The sequence below is a fragment of the Canis lupus genome, chromosome 8, assembly GCF_011100685.1.
Source record: "Canis lupus familiaris isolate Mischka breed German Shepherd chromosome 8, alternate assembly UU_Cfam_GSD_1.0, whole genome shotgun sequence".
Taxonomy (NCBI): domain Eukaryota; kingdom Metazoa; phylum Chordata; class Mammalia; order Carnivora; family Canidae; genus Canis; species Canis lupus.
Window position 1 is genome coordinate 1,873,720 of NC_049229.1, and position 20,929 is coordinate 1,894,648.

General features: G+C 54.5%; 2 protein-coding genes across 4 annotated transcripts in view; one reads left to right on the forward strand and one right to left on the reverse strand.

Moving 5' to 3' along the window:
* RIN3 (Ras and Rab interactor 3) overlaps positions 1-852 on the forward strand; it is a 104,175-nt gene extending 103,323 nt beyond the window's left edge. For both annotated transcript variants that reach the window (XM_038544123.1, XM_038544124.1), the window contains one exon: positions 102-852. In XM_038544123.1, coding sequence (XP_038400051.1) covers positions 102-422 — 321 coding nt within the window. In that variant the 3' untranslated portion in view covers positions 423-852. The remainder of the gene's footprint in view (positions 1-101) is intronic.
* A 4,879-nt stretch (positions 853-5,731) lies between these two features.
* The window catches only part of LGMN (legumain), a 32,763-nt gene continuing 17,565 nt past the window's right edge, over positions 5,732-20,929 (reverse strand). For both annotated transcript variants that reach the window (XM_038544125.1, XM_038544126.1), the window contains exons 3-14: positions 19,558-19,655; positions 18,323-18,404; positions 16,597-16,682; positions 15,490-15,565; positions 14,698-14,760; positions 13,899-13,965; positions 12,961-13,079; positions 12,785-12,874; positions 10,855-11,055; positions 9,189-9,359; positions 7,710-7,777; positions 5,732-7,483 (exon numbers count right to left, since the gene is read on the reverse strand). In XM_038544125.1, the coding sequence (XP_038400053.1) occupies positions 7,441-7,483; positions 7,710-7,777; positions 9,189-9,359; positions 10,855-11,055; positions 12,785-12,874; positions 12,961-13,079; positions 13,899-13,965; positions 14,698-14,760; positions 15,490-15,565; positions 16,597-16,682; positions 18,323-18,404; positions 19,558-19,655 (1,164 nt within the window). In that variant the 3' untranslated portion in view covers positions 5,732-7,440. The remainder of the gene's footprint in view (positions 7,484-7,709; positions 7,778-9,188; positions 9,360-10,854; positions 11,056-12,784; positions 12,875-12,960; positions 13,080-13,898; positions 13,966-14,697; positions 14,761-15,489; positions 15,566-16,596; positions 16,683-18,322; positions 18,405-19,557; positions 19,656-20,929) is intronic.

Consider the following 20,929-nt stretch of genomic DNA (forward strand, 5'->3'; position numbering starts at 1 on the left):
GCCCCCGAGGCCCAGGCCCTCCCGAGGCGCAGGCGCCCTAGGGCGGGGCGGGGCCCGGGGGACGGCGGCTGACCCCGCGGCCGCCCGGCCCCTGCCCCCAGGACTTCATCTGCGTGTCGTACCTGGAGCCCGAGCGGCAGGCGCGGACGCTGGCGTCGCGGGCAGACACGCCGGCCGAGGCGCTGTGCGCGCAGTGCGCCGAGAAGTTCGAGGTGCCGCGGCCCCAGGACCACCGGCTCTTCGTGCTCGTGGACGGCCGCTGCTTCCTGCTGGCGGACGAGGCGCTGCCGCACCGCATCAAGGGCTACCTGCTGCGCAGCGAGCCCAAGCGCGACTTCCACTTCGTGTACCGGCCCCTGGACGGCGGCGGGGCCGCGGGGGGGCCGCCGTGCCTCGTGGTGCGCGAGCCCAACTTCCTGTGACCCACGGCCCCGTGCCTCGCCAGGCGGAGAGGGAAACTGAGGCTCGGAGAGAGCCGGGACCGCCCCGCCAGCCGCCGCCCGACGGCCCTCCTCCCCGGGGCCCCCAGGACCTCCTCCCGAGCAGCCTCTGCCGGCTCAGCTGCGCGGGCCCGCGGGATGGAGCGGGGGGGGGGGGGGGGTGCACACCCCGGGGCCTCGGGAGCAGCTCTGCGGTGTGTGCGGGACACAAGCCCCCACCCTGAGCCGGGCGGCCTGGCCCCGCAGGTCCCGAGCATCGCAGGCACCGGGAGGGCCGAGCACAGCCAGCCCGGCGTCTCCTGGGCAAGCCCAGCTTCAGCCTGCGGGGAACGGGCTTGGAGCCCTAAGCCCGGCGGGCACGCCCCAGGGTGGGCTGGGGGAGAACCTAATAAACGCCCTCGTAAAAATGGCATCTTTCACTCCCTTTCCTGCCCAGCTCCCTCCCAGGTGGGGTCCGAGGCCACCCTCCCTGCGCACCCGAGGCCTGTCCTTGCACAGTTGGCGCCGGTGCGGCCTGTCCAGTCTGCACCTCGGCCGGCTGTTGGCAGCCTCCCCACCATTTGCGGCTCCCACAGCACCCCCACCTCATGATCCCACCCCACCACCACCTCAGGATCCCAACCTCCCGCCTCAGGATCCCACACCCCCTGCACCACCTCATGATCCTAACACCCCCCCCCACACACACACAACCACCTCAGGATCCCACACATCTATGCTTCCACTACTTATCCCGGGAATACCATTCCCTGTAGCCACTGTTTGGTCAAACTCCTATTTGTCCTTCAAAGTTCATCTCTGACTTCCTCGGCTGGCCAGGTAGTGCTTGCACACTTTCCCACAGCCCCTGGGCTCATCCCCTCACAAGAGACATCGAACTGCAGTTGTCTCTCGATACTTCGGCTCCATCCTCCAGACTATTCATGACTGCATCCTCTGCGTTGACTTAAAATACGTGTTTGTTGAGTGCCTGTTACAGGTCAGCACTGCTCTAGGGAAGCGGAGAGAACAGAACAGGGTTCAAATGGAGCCTCAATGTGAAGGCGAAGCACCACGCTGCATGCCCTGAAGTAAACCCCTGGGCATCAAGCAGCTTATTCAGCCAGCAGCTGCCAGGGCTGCGACCTGTTAGCGGGTCCCCTGCATCATTTCCTTTAGTGGGCAAGGAAGGCACGGCGGCTTGGAGCGGGCGAGGACCCACCACAGCCCCGCACTTAAAGAGAACGTTGGTTTCCGCACATTCTGGAGGCTGGATGTCTGCGGGGTCGCTCTCCTCCCACCCAGCCTGTGGGGCTGCCTCCCCTGGCCTTGCTCCTCTGCCCGAGCACCCCAAGTCTCCGCCTACCCAGATGCCCGGCCCACTAGAGCAGAGCCCACCGGTCTGCCCTCGGGTCACCCTAACCCCCTCTTTAATGCCCGTCTCCATGTGCCATCACGTTCTGAAATGCTAGGGATCAGGGCTTCATTTGGGGGACGCGTTCAGCACATCACAGGGGGTGACTCACCCAAGGGCACATGCCCCTTAGAGGCCAAAGTGGGGTTTGAATTCAGGGCTGACCTACCCTAAATCCAAGGCTGTTTTTCCTGCTGCACACGACCTCTCACGTGACCTGTGACCTGACAGAGATGCCAGGCTTGCTAAGCTGGCCCATGAGGCTCTGCCCTGGGCGAGGTTGCCTGAGGCGGCTGGTCACGGCAAGCACCGGTCATGGCAACACCATGGGGCTGACCTGGCAGATGGGGGTGGGGGTGGGGGGGTGAGAGGGGGTCAGACTTGGCTGAACCAGCCCCACGTCTCCGCAGACCTGAGCAAGGGGTCGGGAGTCCAGTGCTGAGTGTGTGTGCGCACGTGTCTAGGAGTGATAGGACAGAGGCTGTCATGTGTGACGGAGGCCTCGGTGTCCCCTCCCCAGTGTGCGTCCCCTCCCCTTGGCAGGTTGCCCCCTGAGGCTGCGGCTGGGCCAGCCAGGCTGACACTGGGTCCCACCCGGGGCTTGCTCCTGCAGCCCCAGGGCCGACCAGCGACAGCTGCGTGTGAAGTCCTGCCCATCAAGGGAAAAGTCTCAAACTGGCCCAACGATGCCCAGCCCGTGACGCCTTCACGTGGCCTCAGTCCACTTTGCCGCAGCTATGAGCAGGTTCCTGCTGGGGGACCAGGGACAGGCCTGGGGGGCAGCAAGCAGAGAGCAGAGGCCTGAGGAGGAAGGATAGGTGGGGGGGACATTGGGGGCAGCAGAGACGCCCCCCAGGCCCCACTCACCGGCCCAGCAGCCATCTGGGGGGTAGGCAGAGGCCGTGTCTGGACGGCCACACACGCAGGGAGACAGGGTCTCCGGCAGGCCCCACGCCCCCTCCCCTTGCCCCTCCCTGTCCCAGCTCCTAAAGGTGGTTTCCGGCCCCAGTGCAGGAACCAGGCCGGCAGGCCCTGGTAGGGGAGCCTCAGGCCGTGAGAAGGTAAACCGTTAGGGAAGTGCACACAGGCGGGGAGGTCGCCCACCGCACCACCTCGGGACCAGGGGGCAGAAATCCCATTGAGGCCCCGCTCCAGGCAGCTGCTCCTGGTGGGGGCCAGGTTACCCCCAGTTGAAGGGGCACCTGGTCCAATGGTGTGGAGGCAGCACAGGGTCCCCAGGGTGTGCAGGGGAAGTCAGACCTGGGGGGCCCTGGGCCACCCGCCTGTTTTCAGCCTTGGTGACTGGCGCAGTGGCGGCAGTAGGCGCGGGCTGCTCCGGGGCTCTAGCCGGTGGATGGCGCCCCGGAGGTGGGCGTGTGCGAGCCGGGGCTTGAAGGGGAAGGAGCAGGCGAGAGCCGAGGGGCAGGCCCACGAGAGCGACAGGGTGGGCCTGGCCCGCATCCGCGCACAGGGCCCCTGAAGGGCCCGGAGGCTCCTCCTCAACAGATCAGGGGGGCCTCGCCAGGTGTTCTTCCCGCCCTCCCGGGGAGAGGGCACCTCCCTCCAGGGCAGGGGGCGGGTTCCTGGCAGCCTTTCTGAAAAAATCCAGATCTGCCTGAGCTGGAGGCCTCTCAGTGACACCGCAGCCCATGTCATGCGCCCAGGGATCCCAGGTCTTCACCAGCACCTGAGCAGCCCTGTTAGCTTGGGGGGTGGGGGGGGAGGTAAGGCTGCAGGCCACCCTTGATGAGGGGGCTGCAGGTGGTGAGAACAGCCACGAGGAAGGGGCCACACGCAGGGCCACCGGTCGGTCGGTCGTCTCAAGGTGGCCCAAGCAGCAGGGGGTAATGGGCCAGGCCCTGAAGAGCCCACATGGCAGCTCAAGGAGGCTGGAAGGTCTGCACCCACACGTGGAACAGAACTGGAGGGGCCTAGGGAGGGGGCAGGGGTTGACCGAAGCCTTCCCCGGTGACCAGGGGAGAGTTCCCCCCGTTGGCAATCCCTCGAATTAATGATACAGGCCTTGAGCACCAAGCGCGATCAGAGGGCACTGTGACCCTCAGAGGTAGAGCTCGGGGATTCATTAGCGGTTAACCCCCCCATGCTCAACCCACACGTGCCCTCCTCAGTGCCTGCCATCTGTGACCTGGCCCCAACCCAGCCCCTCCGGCGACCCCCAGTGTTTCCTAGAGTTCAGCGTCTCTTATGGTTTGCCTCCCTCCCTGATTTCATCTTACTTCCCCCTCCCTGCCCCTTGGTTCCTGTTTTCTTAAATTCCACATGAGTGAAATCATGTAATCATCTTTCTCTGACATCGCCCTCTTGTTTCACCCACATCATTCCAAACTTCATCCTTTCTGATGGCTAATATTCCACTGTATATATAGACCACATCGTATCCATTCAACTGTCGATGGACAGACACAGTGCTCCTTCCACAAGGCTCCTTCCACAGTGTGGCTATTGTGGACATTGCTGCTAGAAACATCGGGGTGCAGGTGTCCCGGCGTTTCATTGCATCTCTATCTTTGGGGTAAATCCCCAGCAGTGCAATTGCTGGGTCGTAGGGCAGGTCTATTTTTCACTCTTTGAGGAACCTCCACACAGTTTTCCAGAGTGGCTGCACCAGCTCACATTCCCACCCCCAGTGCAGGAGGGTTCCCCTTTCTCCACATCCTCTCCAACATTTGTGGTTTCCTGTCTTGTGGGTTGTAGCCATTGTAGGAATGAGGTGGGGTCTCACTGTGGCTCTGAATTTCCCTGCTGCTGAGGGATGTGGGGCATGTTCTCATGTGAAAGGCATTACCGTTTCTGTTAAGTGGGCAAGAGTGACCGGGTGTCTAGGGAAGCACATGCGACAAAGCCAGAGACACCGGGGAAGTGGGTGTGGGGGCAGGGGCAGGCTGTGACGGGCTGGAGCGGGAGAGGTTTCTGGGGGCTGCTATGGTTCGCTGTAGGTGTCAGCGAGCCCTGAGCCATGGCGCCGGGGTCTGGCCGCATGTTGCTCTGGGTGTTGTTGGGGTGTTCTTCGGCTGGAATTCACGTGGAAACTGGTGGGACGTTGAGTAAAGCAGATCGCCCCCTGCAGTGTGTGGGGGGTCCATGCAGTCTGTTGAAGGCCCCATAGAGCAGTGTGACCTCCCCGAGCAAGGATTCCACTGGCAGACAGCTCTTGGACGTGAACTGTAACCACCCCCTTGGTCTCCAGTCTACAGACTTTGGACTTAACTGAGCCTCCAGTCACGTGAGTTGACTCTAAGACGAATCTGTCCTCACACACATGTACACATGACGGGCTCTGTTTCTGTGAGAACCTTGACCTGACTTCTCTTTCTTGATAATGGTGAGAGTTACAAGGATGTTCACCTTAAACTTCACTAAGCAATGTATTAGTTTTGCCTGGTATTCTGGTTTTCTGATGAGAAGGTATGTTGCACACAGGTGTTGATACACAGATGGGGGTTTTGATGAATAAATGATATTTGGGATTTATGGGGAGTTGAAGGGACGGCTACGTTTTGCTCTGAGTATTTTTGTGCCGTGTGACTTGGTGCCAAGACGTGTCTGTACACTTTGGATAGAATCACCAAAGAGGAAAAGCTGTTCCTAGTCATGATACACATGGGAAGATCAACCCAATTAGAAATCAAACAGAAGGGGCATCTGGGTGGCTCAGCGGTCAAGCCGCTGCCTCCGGCTCAGGTTGTGAGCCCAGGGTCCTGGGATCCAGTCCCGCATCGGGTTCCCTGTGAGGAGCCTGCTTCTCCCTCTGCCTGTGTCTCTGCCTCTGTCTCTCATGAATAAATAAATCTTTAAAACAGAGAAATCAAACAGGAAGGATTTAGTACGAGGGACAAGAGCCTGTGGAGCCCCAGAAGGACAAAGCGGGCCGAGGTGCTGTGACTAGGAAATTGTTGTTTATTGAGGAATAAAACATGGCTGCTCTTCACCTTTGGAACCACGAATATTCAAGCTTCTGTATTTATTAGATAAGTACCTTGCTCTACAGAGAGGACAAACAAGAGACGCAAGACCCCATTCCTAAGAGGATGAATAGAGCTTTTCACCGCCTGCATCGTGAGTCCTTCTAAAACACTCCCTTTAAAAATTCTTCCTTTTGGTGTTGTCCTTTGGGCCTCAGGCAGTCCTTGGGGGCCTGTCACTGAGTGTTCGTGATGACACCGTGTGCTCCCTCTTGTTAGCTGAAGCCCTAGCACACCCCCAGATCTCTGGACCTCTGAGGTCATCTGATCACAGGGAAAGGACAACCGTGGACCCATCAGAAAAAAAAGAAGCACCTGGAATCTGCCACAGACATGACCCCGGTGGCCGGTGTCCTGGCTTCTGGTCCGTAACCCCAAGCCCCTAAGGCTTCGATGGCTGCTATATAACAGGTGGTTGTTGGCACCCAGGTGTTGGCGTCCAGGTGGTGCCACTTGCTCTCTCTCCAGCTCCTACCTCAACAGCACCTGGCTCTGTGTCTTATTCTGAGAAATAGCATCACTGAAATGTCACGAGCGAACCACACAATCCCATGTACACATACAATCCGGAGGCATTCTGTATAATCAGAGTCGTGTGTGCATTGCCACAACCCGTTCTAGGACATTCTCAATCTTCCCAAAAGACCCACGTCCCCAACAGCAACAGCCCCTTCCCCCCCTTCCCACTCTGCCCACTGCCTGGCACCTCTTGTCCACTTTCTGTGTCCGTGGACCTGCCCATCCTGGACATCAGCTGGAGGTGGAACCGAGGGTGCGTGGTCCTTGGCGACAGGTGACTTGGCTGGGTGGCAATCCGTTCCTGTTTGCTGCTCTAGGCCGCCCCCTACAGGGGTGCGCTCAGGTCACAGACACGTCCTCAGGGAAGTCCCTGCTGAGTTCATCCATGTGGAGGGGGGGCGCTGGGCCCAGGGAACAGCCAGGCAGCCTCTGCCTCCAGAAGCGCATGCACCCCCCACCCCCCCATCCAGTGAGCTCAGACCCTGACGCAGCTGAGCTGTGAGACGCCCTAGCGCAGCCCTGCCAGCCAGGGAGGAACTTTCTGCAGACACTCGGGATGGGGCTGAAGGGGCTCAAGGGGAAGTGGCACCCAGATTCCCCTGGGATCTCTCACTGGAGGGAAAGGCGCTGGGGGCACAAGGGCAGCTGGTCACAGGGCACAGGAGGCTGACGCGTCTAGGGCGCAGGACTGGGGGGGAGAGGGCAGCACCAGCTGCAAAGTCAGGGGCCTGGAATTACTACTCAGGCTCAGTCATGAATCTTTATTTTCGTAAGCCTTACCCGTTATTGATAAATAAAGATATAAAAACAATCAAAGATCCTAGCATTTTCTAAAGATCATTTTTCATCGGGGGCTGTGCATCCATCTTGGGTAAAATCATTCCGAGGATGCGCAGGCCCGGCCTCCAACCCCTTGGGACAGAGACCGTGGTGGCAGCGAGAGCCTGATGCCCCCCTACACCTCAAGACTGGAAGCACACTCAGAGGCAGGCAGGCCCCAAGGCACATGGGACCTGAGGGAGGTGGGGGAGGGAGCCTGCACCCAGGAGCCCCAAGGCCCCTCCCGGGTGTGGGTCCGCGCAGAGGCGATCCAGAGGCCAACGTGTCAGTAGTAGCGGAGGCACACCTTGTCCATGGACAGCTTGATTCTGCAGGAGTCAGGAAGGCAGAGCGGGTGAGCCGTGTCAGGGGTGGCAACCCCACGCCAACCTCACACAGCCTGGAGCAGGCCATCCTCGGGACGCAGCCGTCAATGGTGAGCACCCGGGGTGGGGATCTGACACCCTCCCATGTGGTAGGCAGAGAAGACAGCTCCCCGCCTCGCAGGGCCGACCCTCCCACTGCTGGGGGGGCGGGGGGAGGCCCGTGACCTACCTGTCGATCGGGAAAGGCCTCTCACAGAGGTTGGCGAGCACGTGTAGCTGCCTGAGCGCATACTCGTACTGCAGGGAAACAAGCCCCCAGGGACGTGGTCAGACGCCCGTCGTCGTGTCGCTGCACCCAGCTCCTCATGGGGAACCCCACCACCACCACACTCCCAGACCTAACGCCTCCTGACCCATAGTCCTGGACCCCCTCCCCCAACTCGGTCATGCACTGAGATTTGTGGGCTGGGGCCCATGGCGGGGTTGGAGTTGGGCCCCCGCCCGCCTGGCCTCCAGTTCCAGGAACCTCCTTCTGGGGGGGCCTGCACTGAGGACGGGACCGGCGGATGCGGCTCCAGCTCGCAGCAGGTGAAGACTGCAAGGACCAGGAAGGATGGTTTATCTGGATAAACCTCCCAGGGAGTCTGGAAACACTCAGGAGGAAGGAACAGATCCACTCCAAGTGGTTCCAGACGCAAAACATCAACCCCCGAAAACAAAGCATTTATTAAACGAGGGGGAGAGTTTCAATTAAACAAGTGAGAAAAATACCTGCCTGACAAAGTTAAAGAAAAGAAAAAAATAAAACTGAGAGCCTCTGGGTAACAGAGTGCATCATCCCGAGCTCCCAGCTCCCTGTCTTTGGGGACATCACAACCGAGTACACACATCACGGCCCGACCGTGCCTCTGCCACAATGGAAACATTCTAGACAATTCTTCCCACGCAGAGGCTGTAGCCGCAAGGGAGTAGCGCACACTGGAGATGTGGCTACTGCAGCCAAGACACAAAGCTTTCATCTTATTTCATTTGAATTAGTCTAACGGATTTGAATCTAGATCCAAGCGGCCGTCCGAGGCCAGTGACCCTGCATGGGGAGCACAGTTGAGAAGGAGAAGTCGGCACACCTTCTGGGAAACGCTGGAGAGGAAGCATTTCTGGCTTTGCAGGAGGCAGGAGCCCCACAGACTGCAAGGGGAGCATGGCCACGCCCCTGGGAGACAGTTTATGAGGACAGGCTGGGGCAGGACAGGCTCGCGGCTGCCCTACCAACCGTGTCCCCACAAGGGTCCAGCCGCACAGCCTGACCAAGGCGCCTACTGCCCGACCTTGTGGGGTCTGCGGGGACGGAACCACGTTCCCATCCTCTGACAGTAAGTGTGGGGATAGGTTGGGGGCCCAAGAGACAGAGTCTCGATGGCCGCTGGGGCGTGGGGCATGCAGGGACCCGGCAGGCGCTTGTGGGGAAGCAGCACCCCCAGTCACTTGAGTCATGACAGACACATGCTCACCCACCTGGCAGCGTGCATGCCTGGGGCCGGCTCCTGCAGTCAGCAACCAGGCCGTCCTACCCCCACCCCTCCCCACCCCCATGCCCGTCGGAGGCCCCAGGCGGCGCCTCTGGTTCCTGAGCCTGGATGGGACCCTCTATGAGGCAGCAGGCCTCCTGTGACCTCAGGGGACAGGCACCTCGCAGTGGGGATCTCACCATGACGGAGTGCCAGTTGAAGCAGTGTGTGCGGAAGTGGGTCACGGCCGCCTGGAAACAGTCATAGGCCCTAAGCTCGGCCCTGTCGGACAGCAGCCACTTGGCCTCCGCGTCGGAGCTCGCCATCAAGGAGACCATCTTGCGCACAGCTGTGTCAATGACGTGCCTTGCCTGTGAGGACAACACAGCCTGACTCAGGGTGGCCCCTTGGAGCTGTGATCGCCCAGGGGCCTGTGTACAGATCGCTCTCCTCACATGGCTCCTGGCCCAGCAACGCCCACAAGGCGCTGGGGGGCTTCACCGGCCTCCAGCTCAGGACGTGATCTGGGTCCTGGGGTCAAGTCCTGCGTTGGCGCCCTGCCCGGCAGGTGCCTGCCCTCCCTCTCCCTCAGCCCCTCCTGCTGTTCACGCTCTCTCCCTCTCTTACTCTCTCACTTGCTCTCTCTCAACTAAATAAATGAATCTTTAAAACAATCAGACGCCAACAACGGCATCCTGTGGGGGGAGCCATGTGCAGGGGAGACGTGACAGCCAGAAAGCCTCGCACGACCCTGTGCTCTTGGGGTCTCTGACAGATGGACACTTTTGCCTCCAAACACCTGAGGTGCAGGCAAGGCCCACCCTGAGGAGCGCAGCAGGTGTACAAACTGTGGCCAAGCAACTGTCCCGTGAATGGGGCCGCCTGTTCCAGAAACCACCTGACAGACATGGGGCACAGAGGGTGGTGGCACGTCCTTCCCACATGCTGAATAAAAAACATACTTTACCACAAAATAGGTCGAATACTTTTCTAACAGGTCAATATATTTTTAAAACTTCAGCGTTCATTTCTAACGCAGCAGATACCACAATCACCGCATGTCAACACAGCACTTTGGAGTCCAGGCTCCAGTAGGAATGGAGGGAGGTCCCAGACCAACCCAGACCAGGACCTCCTTGTCACCCTGTGCTGCACTCTGGTTACTACGCCCCTGCGGGGCCCTGTTGGGATTATCAGACACAGGAATGGGAGCCAGACCACAGCCGTGGTCTCTGTCTTGGAAACGCGGGCTGCACGGCACATGGCGGACACTGCCAGGATGACACAGCCTCTACCCGGCCTCCCGGGGCCCGCGTGCCAGCTGGTGCTTCTAGACACATGGCTGCAGCTTCAATCGCCAATTCTGCAGGTTTCAAAGAATCAGATGAGCTGCTGCAAACAATCAGCAGTGGTAAAAGGGTAAAAGATCGCTCACACGAATTTTAGGCTCAGGAAGAATTTTAGGCTCTATGATTTCCTAAGGGGTTAGAAACGTAGGCTGCATTGCATTTTTTTAAAACCATGATTGGCTAATAACTCACCAAGTGGCAACACACATGCAGAATGTTTCCTGAGCAACTAGGAATAAAAACAAGGAAACGCCCACATCCCATCTGTGCTGCTGCTGCCCAGGGACCAAGGTCAGGATAAGGACAGCTCGGCCCTGCTCACTCACCTCCCTGTTAACACACACAAGGGCCACACGCCTTCCCACTGCCTCCTATGTGGCCGGAGGGGGTGGGCCCTGCTGTGGCCCAGCTTCACGTCCCACTGGCCAAACATCAGGATGCAGACACCCAGGTCCCTTGTGCTGCCTGCTGAGGCTAGGAGCAGCGACTGGAAATGGTTCCTTCAAGCACGACTTACATCCAGGTGCCTGTGGATCTGCTCCACGAGAGTCCTGGACTCCTGCAGATCATTGGTGCTCATCAGCTTCCTTTTCATGATGGTGAGGGGCACCTCAGGGCTCGGGGTGAGGTCAAGGTGCTGGACAGGAGGCAGGGAGATAGGGGCGCTGGCCTTGTGCTTCATCCCCTGGAACTGCATCACTTTCATGGCAGAGATAGACTGAGGAGAGAGGGGACAGCCAGGTGAGTGGGAGAAGCAGACAACCCATTTGGTCCTGGCTCTGGCCGCTCGGGGAGGCTCCCCGCTCAAGCCCATGGCCTCAGGACCACAGAAGGGCCCCAGTCACAGCCTGTGAACACACACTTGGCCCTCAACACGGGGACAGAAGACACATGTGAGCACCTGAGGTCCCCTAACAATGAACTTCGAGATGCCTGAAATCCTCTATGGGAGAACCACTCACTGTGTCACAAAGGAAAGGCCATCACAGCTCCACGGGGACCTGAGCCAGGACTCAGGTTTTCAGCCAGGAAAGACTCTGGGTTCTGCTGCCCTATCCAAGCACCACCCCCTCCCCAGCCAACCCCACAGCCGCGCGCCACCCCCCCGCCCAACCCCACAGCCCATGCACCACCACCCCCAGCCAACCCCACAGCCCACGCCACCCCTCCACCCAACCCCACAGCCTGTGCCAGCCCCCCCTCCTGCTCAACCCCACAGTCCGTAATCCCCTGGCCAACCCTGGATTCAGGATCAGGAAGGCACAAAGCCCAGCTTAGAACTGGATGACATGTGGGTCCACTGAGAGGGACGGCGGACCGTCAGGGCCAAACAGGCATGTCAGCCAGGCTCCAGACTAGACCCCCCATCAGAGGGAAGAAGTGTGACAAGGAATCCTTTTCCTAAACCAAGCAATAATAATCTAAAAAGTTCTAAGACAAACAATAAAATACACACAAACATCTATCAACACATCGTGTTTGGAAAGGTCCATCCTATGTCTTCAACCAAGACCAGGCACAGCCTGTGCAGAAGAAGTCAAATGCCAGCAGGAAGCCTCTCATGCTTCAATCCCACAGCCAGGGCAGTGCCACCTCTGATCCTGCCTCCAGCAGGTCACCTTCCCTTGCCATCTCCCCTCCCTGCTCCACCACCACTACTCATGAGGCCCGAGAAGGCCTGGGGCACCCTGAGGGCATATCTCCTACCCAGGCTCAGGTCTACATGGTGCCAGCGAGGAGCTGAAGGCAGCGGCACTGACCAGCTCACAGCGTCTCCTACAAGGACAGTGCTGGCATTGAAGGAACACATGACTGCTGGGGCAAGATAAGCTAGTGCAGGCCGCCTGGGGAACACTGTTCGGTCACAAACACCCCCCTGCACATGGCAGGGGTCAGCTCCAGCTGGCAGCACAGCAGCCACCTGCTGTGACCTCTGTCCACACAGCCCTGATAAACTCATCCATTTAACCACTGTAGGTCCCTTCTCAACACAGCTGGGGCTGGGGCTGTGGAAGTCCCTACATTCTGGTCTGACAGTAAAGGTAACAAGCTGCCACATGCAGGGCTGGGGTCCTCTGAGGCACTGCCCCGAAACTCACAGAAGCTTTCAAGGCTGTGACCTCTTCCCACGTGCCAAGCCTGCTTAGTGTTTCTGGTGTGTGGTCTTCTTTGATTGAACTCTACATCTCTGACCGAGGAGGACATGGAGATTCGGGGAAGCAGTCCACCCCAAATCTCACAGCTTTTCAAGAGTGAACCTGACAGAGTCTGATCCCAGAGTCCAGGCCCGGTGCCCCGGATGCAGCTGGCAGCAAGGGGCAAAGCCATCCACACCTCAGCCATCTCTCTCCTGGGTCCTCACCCTTCTCCCCCAAGAGAGGCATGTTCCGGGGGAGCCAGGCCGAGGCTCTACATCAGTGGCAGCAGTGTGAGGCTGCCCTTCTCACCTTGTTTCCGTACTGCATGACGTGGCTGGTGTTGGTGTGGGACTTCACCAGCTGGTACTGCCTGTGGAGGGTCTCCTTCGTCAAATCCTCCTGCAAAGATGGAAACATGAAAGTTCTCTGATGATCAGAGCCAATGACCACGCCTCAGTGGAACAGCCAGATTCCCAGGGGCTCACCACGTCCGAGTCCTCCATCCAGTTGACGCTATACCAGTCCCCCAGGAATGTGGACCTCTTCTCGTCATAGTAACAGGCGTAGGATGACTCACTGGGGTTGGCTGCTGTGGTCGCATAAACTAGGAGGGATTCAAGACGTCGTGCTGTAACCCTCTGCCCCCTCCTGTGGGTCCTTCCCTCCTTCCCAGTGCGCTCAAAGCTGGCAGCTGTACCCAGCCCTGTTCATTCGGTGACAGTCACTGTCTACAATTAAATGTAGGAGAAAGAGAAGCTGGTTGACAGACACTTTCTGTGAAAATAAATAAGCAAGCTCGCATGCTTACTAGGACGCCGAGGTATTTTAGAACAATGCTGAAAGATTATAATAGCTCTGGAAACTCAAAGGACATGAAATGAAACCTAATCTCACTTCCAGAGAAATCCACTGTTTACTGGAAAACGCTTTGCCTAAACATACACGATAGCCAGCATTTACTATCTTGCTACTATGGGCTCAGGATCGTGCTGGGCAAATGTCAACACCTCAAATGCACCTCCCCCAGCAGACAGGCACCATCTTTATCCCCATTTTACAGGGGGGAATAACCGAGGGTCAGTGAGGGTCAGTCAGTCAACTGCTCAAGATCACAGCCAGCTGGCAATGCCTTGCAAGGGACCAGAGCTGGTCTCAGGACTATGTGACCCTGGACTTCAGGAGCTTTACTAGTCCCTGGAAGAAGACCAGAAAGCTCCCATTGGTCTTTTCTCCCAGACCACTAATATGTGAAGGCGGAGCCCAGAGCTGCCCTTACCCCTACTTCTGTGCACCAGGCTGCCCTAGTTCCCTACTCATAGAGACCCCTTGGTTCTTCACGTCACAGAATCGGAGTGGAATAACCAACTGTGCCACTGAGCAACCTGCTCACCCGCTGGGCTCAGAGGCCAGACCCACCGCCTACCATTGATGTTGCTGGGCAGGTGCCTCATCATGGACCCAGATTCACAGGCTTCGATGTAGAACACCATCTGTGAGGCAGACGAGACAGGTGACCTCACACACATGTGGCTCTGGCTCTGCCCCTCTCTTCACCCACTTTTGAGAGTCTTTTACTCTTGCTTCTGGGAGCTACCTCTGCTGTCAGGGGCTGCTGCTGGAGGCTACAGAAGCTGCCGTCATGCAAGCCAGAAAGACTCAGAGCTATTCATTACTAACAGACTAAATGATCTATTAGTTCAAATGATGCAGGCAAATAGTCCCACAGGTCATTCTAAGGAAAACTGTTTCGCTATTCGATACAGGGAGACAGTGCAGCAGGCCATCTTTCCAACATTTCTGTCATGTACGTGCCTGGGCTATTCAGTTTCTGTAAAGGCTGTTCCTGGGATGAGCAAAGGCCAAAGTGTAGGTAAGATGGTGGTATCTTCACCAACAGCTAACTGGTGTCAGCGCTAAAAACAGGGGTCTTCAAAGCAGCCCCTAGACCACTAGTATAAGCATCAACTCAAAGCCAAGTTTTCAGGCCTCTCCCCAGGCTCTGAGTCAAACTCTAGACCTGGGGTTCACACCGTGTCTTAATAAGAACTCTAACAATTCTGATCTAACAGCTAAAGCCCTAGAATCACTAAAGGTAAGTCCTGGAGAACTGCCGATCAAGACTGACCACATGGACTTTCTCCAGAAAACAGCTGTGTGGAGTGGGGGCAGTCGTGGGATGGCAGGCTCCGCATCACCCCCAGGCCATCAAGTGTTGACATTACCTTTTGGTACATCTTGTGTTTGTACATGTAATGGATGGTGTCATTCAGGTCCTTCACATGAAGCTGAAAAGTAGGAAGACTGACATTCAGACCAAAAGATCAAAAGAAACCATTTGCTGGATAACTTGCTGATAAAGCCCTAACGATGCTCTGTAAATTCTGGCCCTTAGAAACATCGTGACCCGCATTATCCCCACGTGGCATCTCACGTGTTTTATTTAAATATTGAAAAAGGGAGGGACACCTGAGTGGCTCAGTGGTTGAGCATCTGCCTTTGGCCCAGGGCGGCGTGATCCCCGAGTCCTGGGATCAAGTCCCACATGGGGCTCCCTGCATGGAGCCTGCTTTTCTCCCTCTGCCTGTGTCTCTACCTCTCTCTGTGTCTCTCATGAATAAATAAAATCTTAAATTAATTAATTAATTAAATGTATGTATGTATGTATGTATGTATGTATATACATATTTATAAAGTGGAAGAGAATGTGCTTTCTCATTCATTATTTTGTCTGAAGCATTCAGAGACCGTGTTCTACTATTGCATCTAGTGCCATGTACCCAAGTCTGGAGACGGTTTACTGAGGCTGGGATATGAAGAGAAATGCAGGGAACTCCTGCTGGAAGAGATGCTTCTGCAGATTCCAGGCTGCTAAGTGTGTCCCCTGCACTCACTGGCCACACACAGAAACCAGACCAGGCAGGGCGTTAGAAACACACATTACAGTCTTAACGTTGACACCAAGGTTGTGTTTGCCAGCCTCCTACTCTGTCCTCACAATGTTAAGAAAAACTCACTTCATCATTAGGAAACACCAGGATGCCAGTAGCTCCATGATCAGTGAAGTAAATGAACACATGATCCCGGGGGCCACTGTCGAGAGAGTGTGACAGACAAGGAGAGTCAGATTTGACCAGTTCCTATTCCCACTTCTCTGAAAAGTTGCTCTTACCGAAAAGTAAGAAGAGGCTTGAGAACTACGGTCCCCCAACCAGACACGACGAGGAACCCAGGGCCTGCTACCCTCCTCTGCCCTCAGCCCCCTCTGAGGGTGACCATGAACCCCAAGGCACATTCTAGAGCTTCAGTTATAAATTATAGTCAGGAAGGCAGAGACGTCTGCTGGGTAGTTTATCTTATGGACCAGGTGTGATTCAAAGAGTGGCATCCCTTGGTAACCAGGATGCACGCCAGCAGCCACTCTCTTACCAGGTCTCCCCAAAATGAGGAATGAAGCCAGAACACACACAGAAAAAAAGTCCTTCAGCTCAGACATCCTCTCTTCCAGGCCCTTCCGCCTGCACATCGTCTGCCCACGGTGTGCCCTGCCCACCTGCCCATATACTCACTTGTGCTTACCCCTCCCCTCCAGCATGAGAGGAATAGTACCACCTGTTAAGGACCTGAGGCGGTCTGAAGGCATGTGACCACAGTCCCGATATCACTTAAAAGTGCTATATAAAGAGATGCTAAACATCTCCCACCCAGCCAGTGGCAGGCAGCAGGGCTGGTTTTGCCAGTACAAAGGCTAGTGCTGTGCATGTGGACATGCTCCTCTCCCCAACGGGCCGACCTCGAACACAGCACAGAACAGCAGCCCAGACCAATGTGACCAGCTGCGGGGCTTCAGGCCCGTCTCGGGTGCATTCCGCTGGCTGTGGAACATACCAGCACTAAGACCCATGGACAACAAAAAGCAATGGGTATAAGTAATAGGGAACATTTCATTAATAATAATAATGAACCACCCCGGCTCCTAGAGTTTATTCAGTACAGAGATGGGCTCCCCCGAAGAAGCCACAGCTCTGCACAGCCTGTCTAAAGTCAGGACAAGGTAAAGAACGTCACCTATGCTGGGTGCCGAACCACTCAGGAAAGTGTGCTAGCTATAAAACAGACGTTACCTCTTCAAGACCTTTCCAGAGCCTTTGCCCTTCACTGCTTCCTCGTCACCTCTCAACACGGCGAGGAAATTTTGTGGGGTGACATCCTACAAAGAATTGGAAGTCAAAATCAGATGTCGCTGTCATTCCAAATCAGAGCGATTACTGATGTAGCAGACCACACATCTTTAAGGCTCGAGGTTTAAGAGCAAAGACTGGAATGAAGTAAGACCTGACACAAGGCCAGTGTTTCTGGAGCCTGTGCATGACCTCCTGTCAAATATCATCTTGCTGCTGGCTGATGGCAACTCCTACCATCCCTTCCTGACCATTACGAAGTCCACGTGTAGAAACTCAAGACGCTGGTAGGTAGGGACTAACAGCAGAGAAGGAGTGAAGCATCTCAGAGGAAGAGCAGGGGGAGGAGAACCATTAGTACTGGGCCTCCCTTATGCATCCAGTTTGCTGTCTACAAAGTCAAATCCCAAGGATACTTGAGGTCCTTCAAGGTTAAAGATAACACCGATGCCTGAGCATTAAAAAAAAAAAAAAATATATATATATATATATGTGTGTATATATATATACACACACACACACATATATATATAGAAAAGTATAAGGAGGGAGGAATCACCAATTTTTTTAATAAATTTATTTTTTATTGGTGTTCAACTTGCCAACATACAGAATAACACCCAGTGCTCATCCCGTCAAGTGCCCCCCTCAGTGCCCGTCACCCAGTCACCCCCACCCCCCGCCCTCCTCCCCTTCCACCACCCCTAGTTCGTTTCCCAGAATTAGGAGTCTTCATGTTCTGTCTCCCTTTCTGATATTTCCCACACATTTCTTCTCCCTTCCCTTCTATTCCCTTTCACTATTATTTATATTCCCCAAATGAATGAGACAATATAATGTTTGTCCTTCTCCCATTGACTTATTTCATTCAGCATAATACCCTCCAGTTCCATCCACATTGAAGCAAATGAATCACCAAATTTTCTATACCTACCATCTAAGAGTCCAGATGTTTCCTTATTTCACTATATTAAAGAATTTTCATGAAAATGGGATCATCTACATCACATGTATGATGTGTTCAGTTTAAGTGTACTTGAATTTAAAAGAAACTGAAAGAACTGCTGAATTTCAGATAAATGCTTCTTTAACTATCAGGAATATTAGTTCGTAAACGATGCTTCTGAAATCAGGAGAAAGAGACCATGGCAAACCACAAGACAGCATCACTATGGTGCTTTTTACAAATGTGTCAATTGCTTCAGCCTGTATCAACAGGGGATACAATTCAGAAGTGATTTGCATTAACAATTAATGAAAAACATTCTCAGCAAAATCAATCCAGGGCTGCTCTGTGCCAGGATTGGTGCTGAGAAAATTGATTTTCAGAAAAGAGCATAGGTCTCTAATTAGGTTAGCGGCAAGACCTCAAGAAAATCAGGTATTACTGAAGGAAATCTACGATCAGGCTTAAAGTGTGGGACGACCAGAATCTAAAGATCAGTAGACTACCACTTATTTCTAACTTGCTTTTCCAGTTTTTTTTCCCTTGGCTTTCTTACAAAACTCTCAGAAATTACTCCTCAAGCACAAATCTTAACAGGAACACAAAGCACTGACCAGAAATCAATTAGTCCAGTGAGGTTCAGAACCTGGAAATGCAAGAATGAGGGGAGAATCATCGCTGGAATGAAAGCAAAGCCTTTGGCTCCATGCCCACGCCCCTCACCTCGCCGGTATAATCCTTGAGGACACCCTGGTAGACGTCCGAGCCATTGGGTCTGTTAATCACAATGCCTGGTGTGGGATTGCTGAAAACCAAAGGACACATTAGAAGCACATGATGGGTCACATCTCTGAAATCTCTCTTGAAAAACAGGCCCCCATTACATATAAAAATAGTCGACAACCACGTTTGCTAAAGACATTTCTTATCACCCACCCAGTCGCCAAGGTACTAAGGGTTTTAGAGCTTGGGAGGGGGGGGGATCTCAGGCAGCCCCCAGGTGTCGAGTTCTTGGCAGGAGCAACCAAGAGCTATCCTGGAAACTGAGGACAGGTGTGCCTGGCCTCCTGTGAGAGCCATTGAGCATCCCGAGGGCAAGATCTGAGCAAAAGGTTTCTCAGAGCAAAACTACTTACAGAAAAAGACAGGAGGAAAGACAAGACCTTAATACAAGAGCTTAGGTGTGAAAGCCCAGGATGGAGTATGTGCCATCACAGGATCCCCATTGTTGGCTCCAGCCGGTAAGTCAGGGAGAAACCACGTCTGTAGACATAGTACCCACACTGCTGCCCCGGTCTCCTCAAGACATCAGAGAGGCAGGCATAAGAGAACTATTCATAAAACTGAAGTCAACAAATAATAAAAGCAAACAGGCCCAGAAAGAAGGGTAGTTGGATCTAACCTACAAACGAGAGCCTTCTATGCACGGGGCTGCAGAGGCGACTCCTCCGTGCTGTGCGCCCTGCTCTAAGGTCACAAACAGGCCATGCAGAACCCAATGTGAGGTCTCCATGCTGAGGAGGAACTCACACTTTAAGCTCTTCCAGAGCACTGGCCCCCAAACACCCCTCAGCACTCAACCGCTGCCGCTGCCCCTGAGCAATGTTCCAAGTTCTATGGAAGCAGCCTTTGGGGTTTCATCTGCATGTCTGTTTTACGTTCTAATGTCTGTATTCTAATGCTGATTCTACAGATTCCTATGAGTCTGCATGCATTTATTAAAAAAATATCCTGGGGGGGCACCTAGGTGGCTCAGTCTGACTGGTGGTTTTGGCTCAGGTCACGACCTCAGGGTCCTGGGATTGAGCACCTCATCGGGCTCCCTGCTCAGTGATGAGTCTGCTTGTCACCCTCTCCCTTTACCCCTCCCCACACACACATGCACATGCTCTCTGAAATAAATCCATCTTTAAAAACATCCTGAATTCACCACCAAATTCAAAACGCTGCCTACTTACTCTTCAGAGTTGGCAATGTCATCGTACATCATCACAATGATCTGTTCATCAGGAATCCCATTTCGGTGAACAATCTGGTAGGCGTGGCATGCATCTGCCTGGAAGGAATGATTTTGTCAAGTCTTAGATTTTGCCCAGAAGGAGGCCAATTTTGGAGTTCTATGGAGCAATACATTCCTTCTCATGGAAGACATGCTCTGACTTATGCTTTACTGGTGAGGTATTTAAATTATCTTAAAACACAAACACCAATATTTTTTCAACTCAGTTTTTTTTTTTAACTTTTTTTTTTTTTTTTTTTTTTATGATAGTCACACAGAGATAGAGAGAGAGAGGCAGAGACACAGGCAGAGGGAGAAGCAGGCTCCATGCACCGGGAGCCCGATGTGGGATTCGATCCCGGGTCTCCAGGATCGCGCCCTGGGCCAAAGGCAGGCGCCAAACCGCTGCGCCACCCAGGGATCCCGTCAACTCAGTTTTTTAAACTTCCTCATTTCACTCAATATCCAAACTGTTATTCATCAGGCAGTTGGTGAAGATGTGGACAATACATGGACATGCACACAAAGCACCACCACTGGGTAACCAGGGCCTTCAAAAGCCCTGAATAATTTTCCCTCTTCCACGCTATGTAAGTCTCCTGAAAGCCCTGAGATGGGTCTGAAGAACAGAATAACAAACGAAAGACCCAAAGCCTACTTCTCTATCAAATGGAATTCTTCTGATCTGAGTCACTGTGGCTGCCCATAGCAGCTATTCAGAGACCTGAGTGAAAACTCTTCAGCTCAGGAATGGAAAGGATGAATGTACTCTCTAGTTTAAAAAAAAAAAAAAATTGCAACCACCGCAAGGCTGACAATATTAGGGATGAAAGAAAAGCTTTTGTTAATGTGAGTCTCCGTCTGTAAGAGGCTGAAGACATTCTTTGCTTCCTTTTTCAGAAGACATGCAGTAGACTCCAGGACAAAGGAGTCATTTGAGGACCATGAAGAAAAATGTCCCCTAACGTTCTGCTTCTGCTTAATGATGTCTTTCCAGAAAAAAGACACAGGGGCACCTGGGTGGCTCAGTCAGTTAAGCATCTGACTCTGGATTTTGGCTCAGGTCATGGTCTCAGGGTCATGAGATGGAACCCCATGTCAGGCTCCAAGCTCGGCACGGAGTCTGCTTGAGATTCTCTTTCCCTCTCCCCCTGCTAGTGTGCTCTAAGATAAATTTTAAAAAAGAATACAGACATAAATAAACATGAAGAGAGTAGGGAGCCCAACTATCTCGCTCTCTAAGGAAGACGGCTTTAGGAACTGGACCTTTTATACATAATGTCTTAAACACTCATCAGGGCAATAAAGCTCATCAAGCATTAATCCCAGCG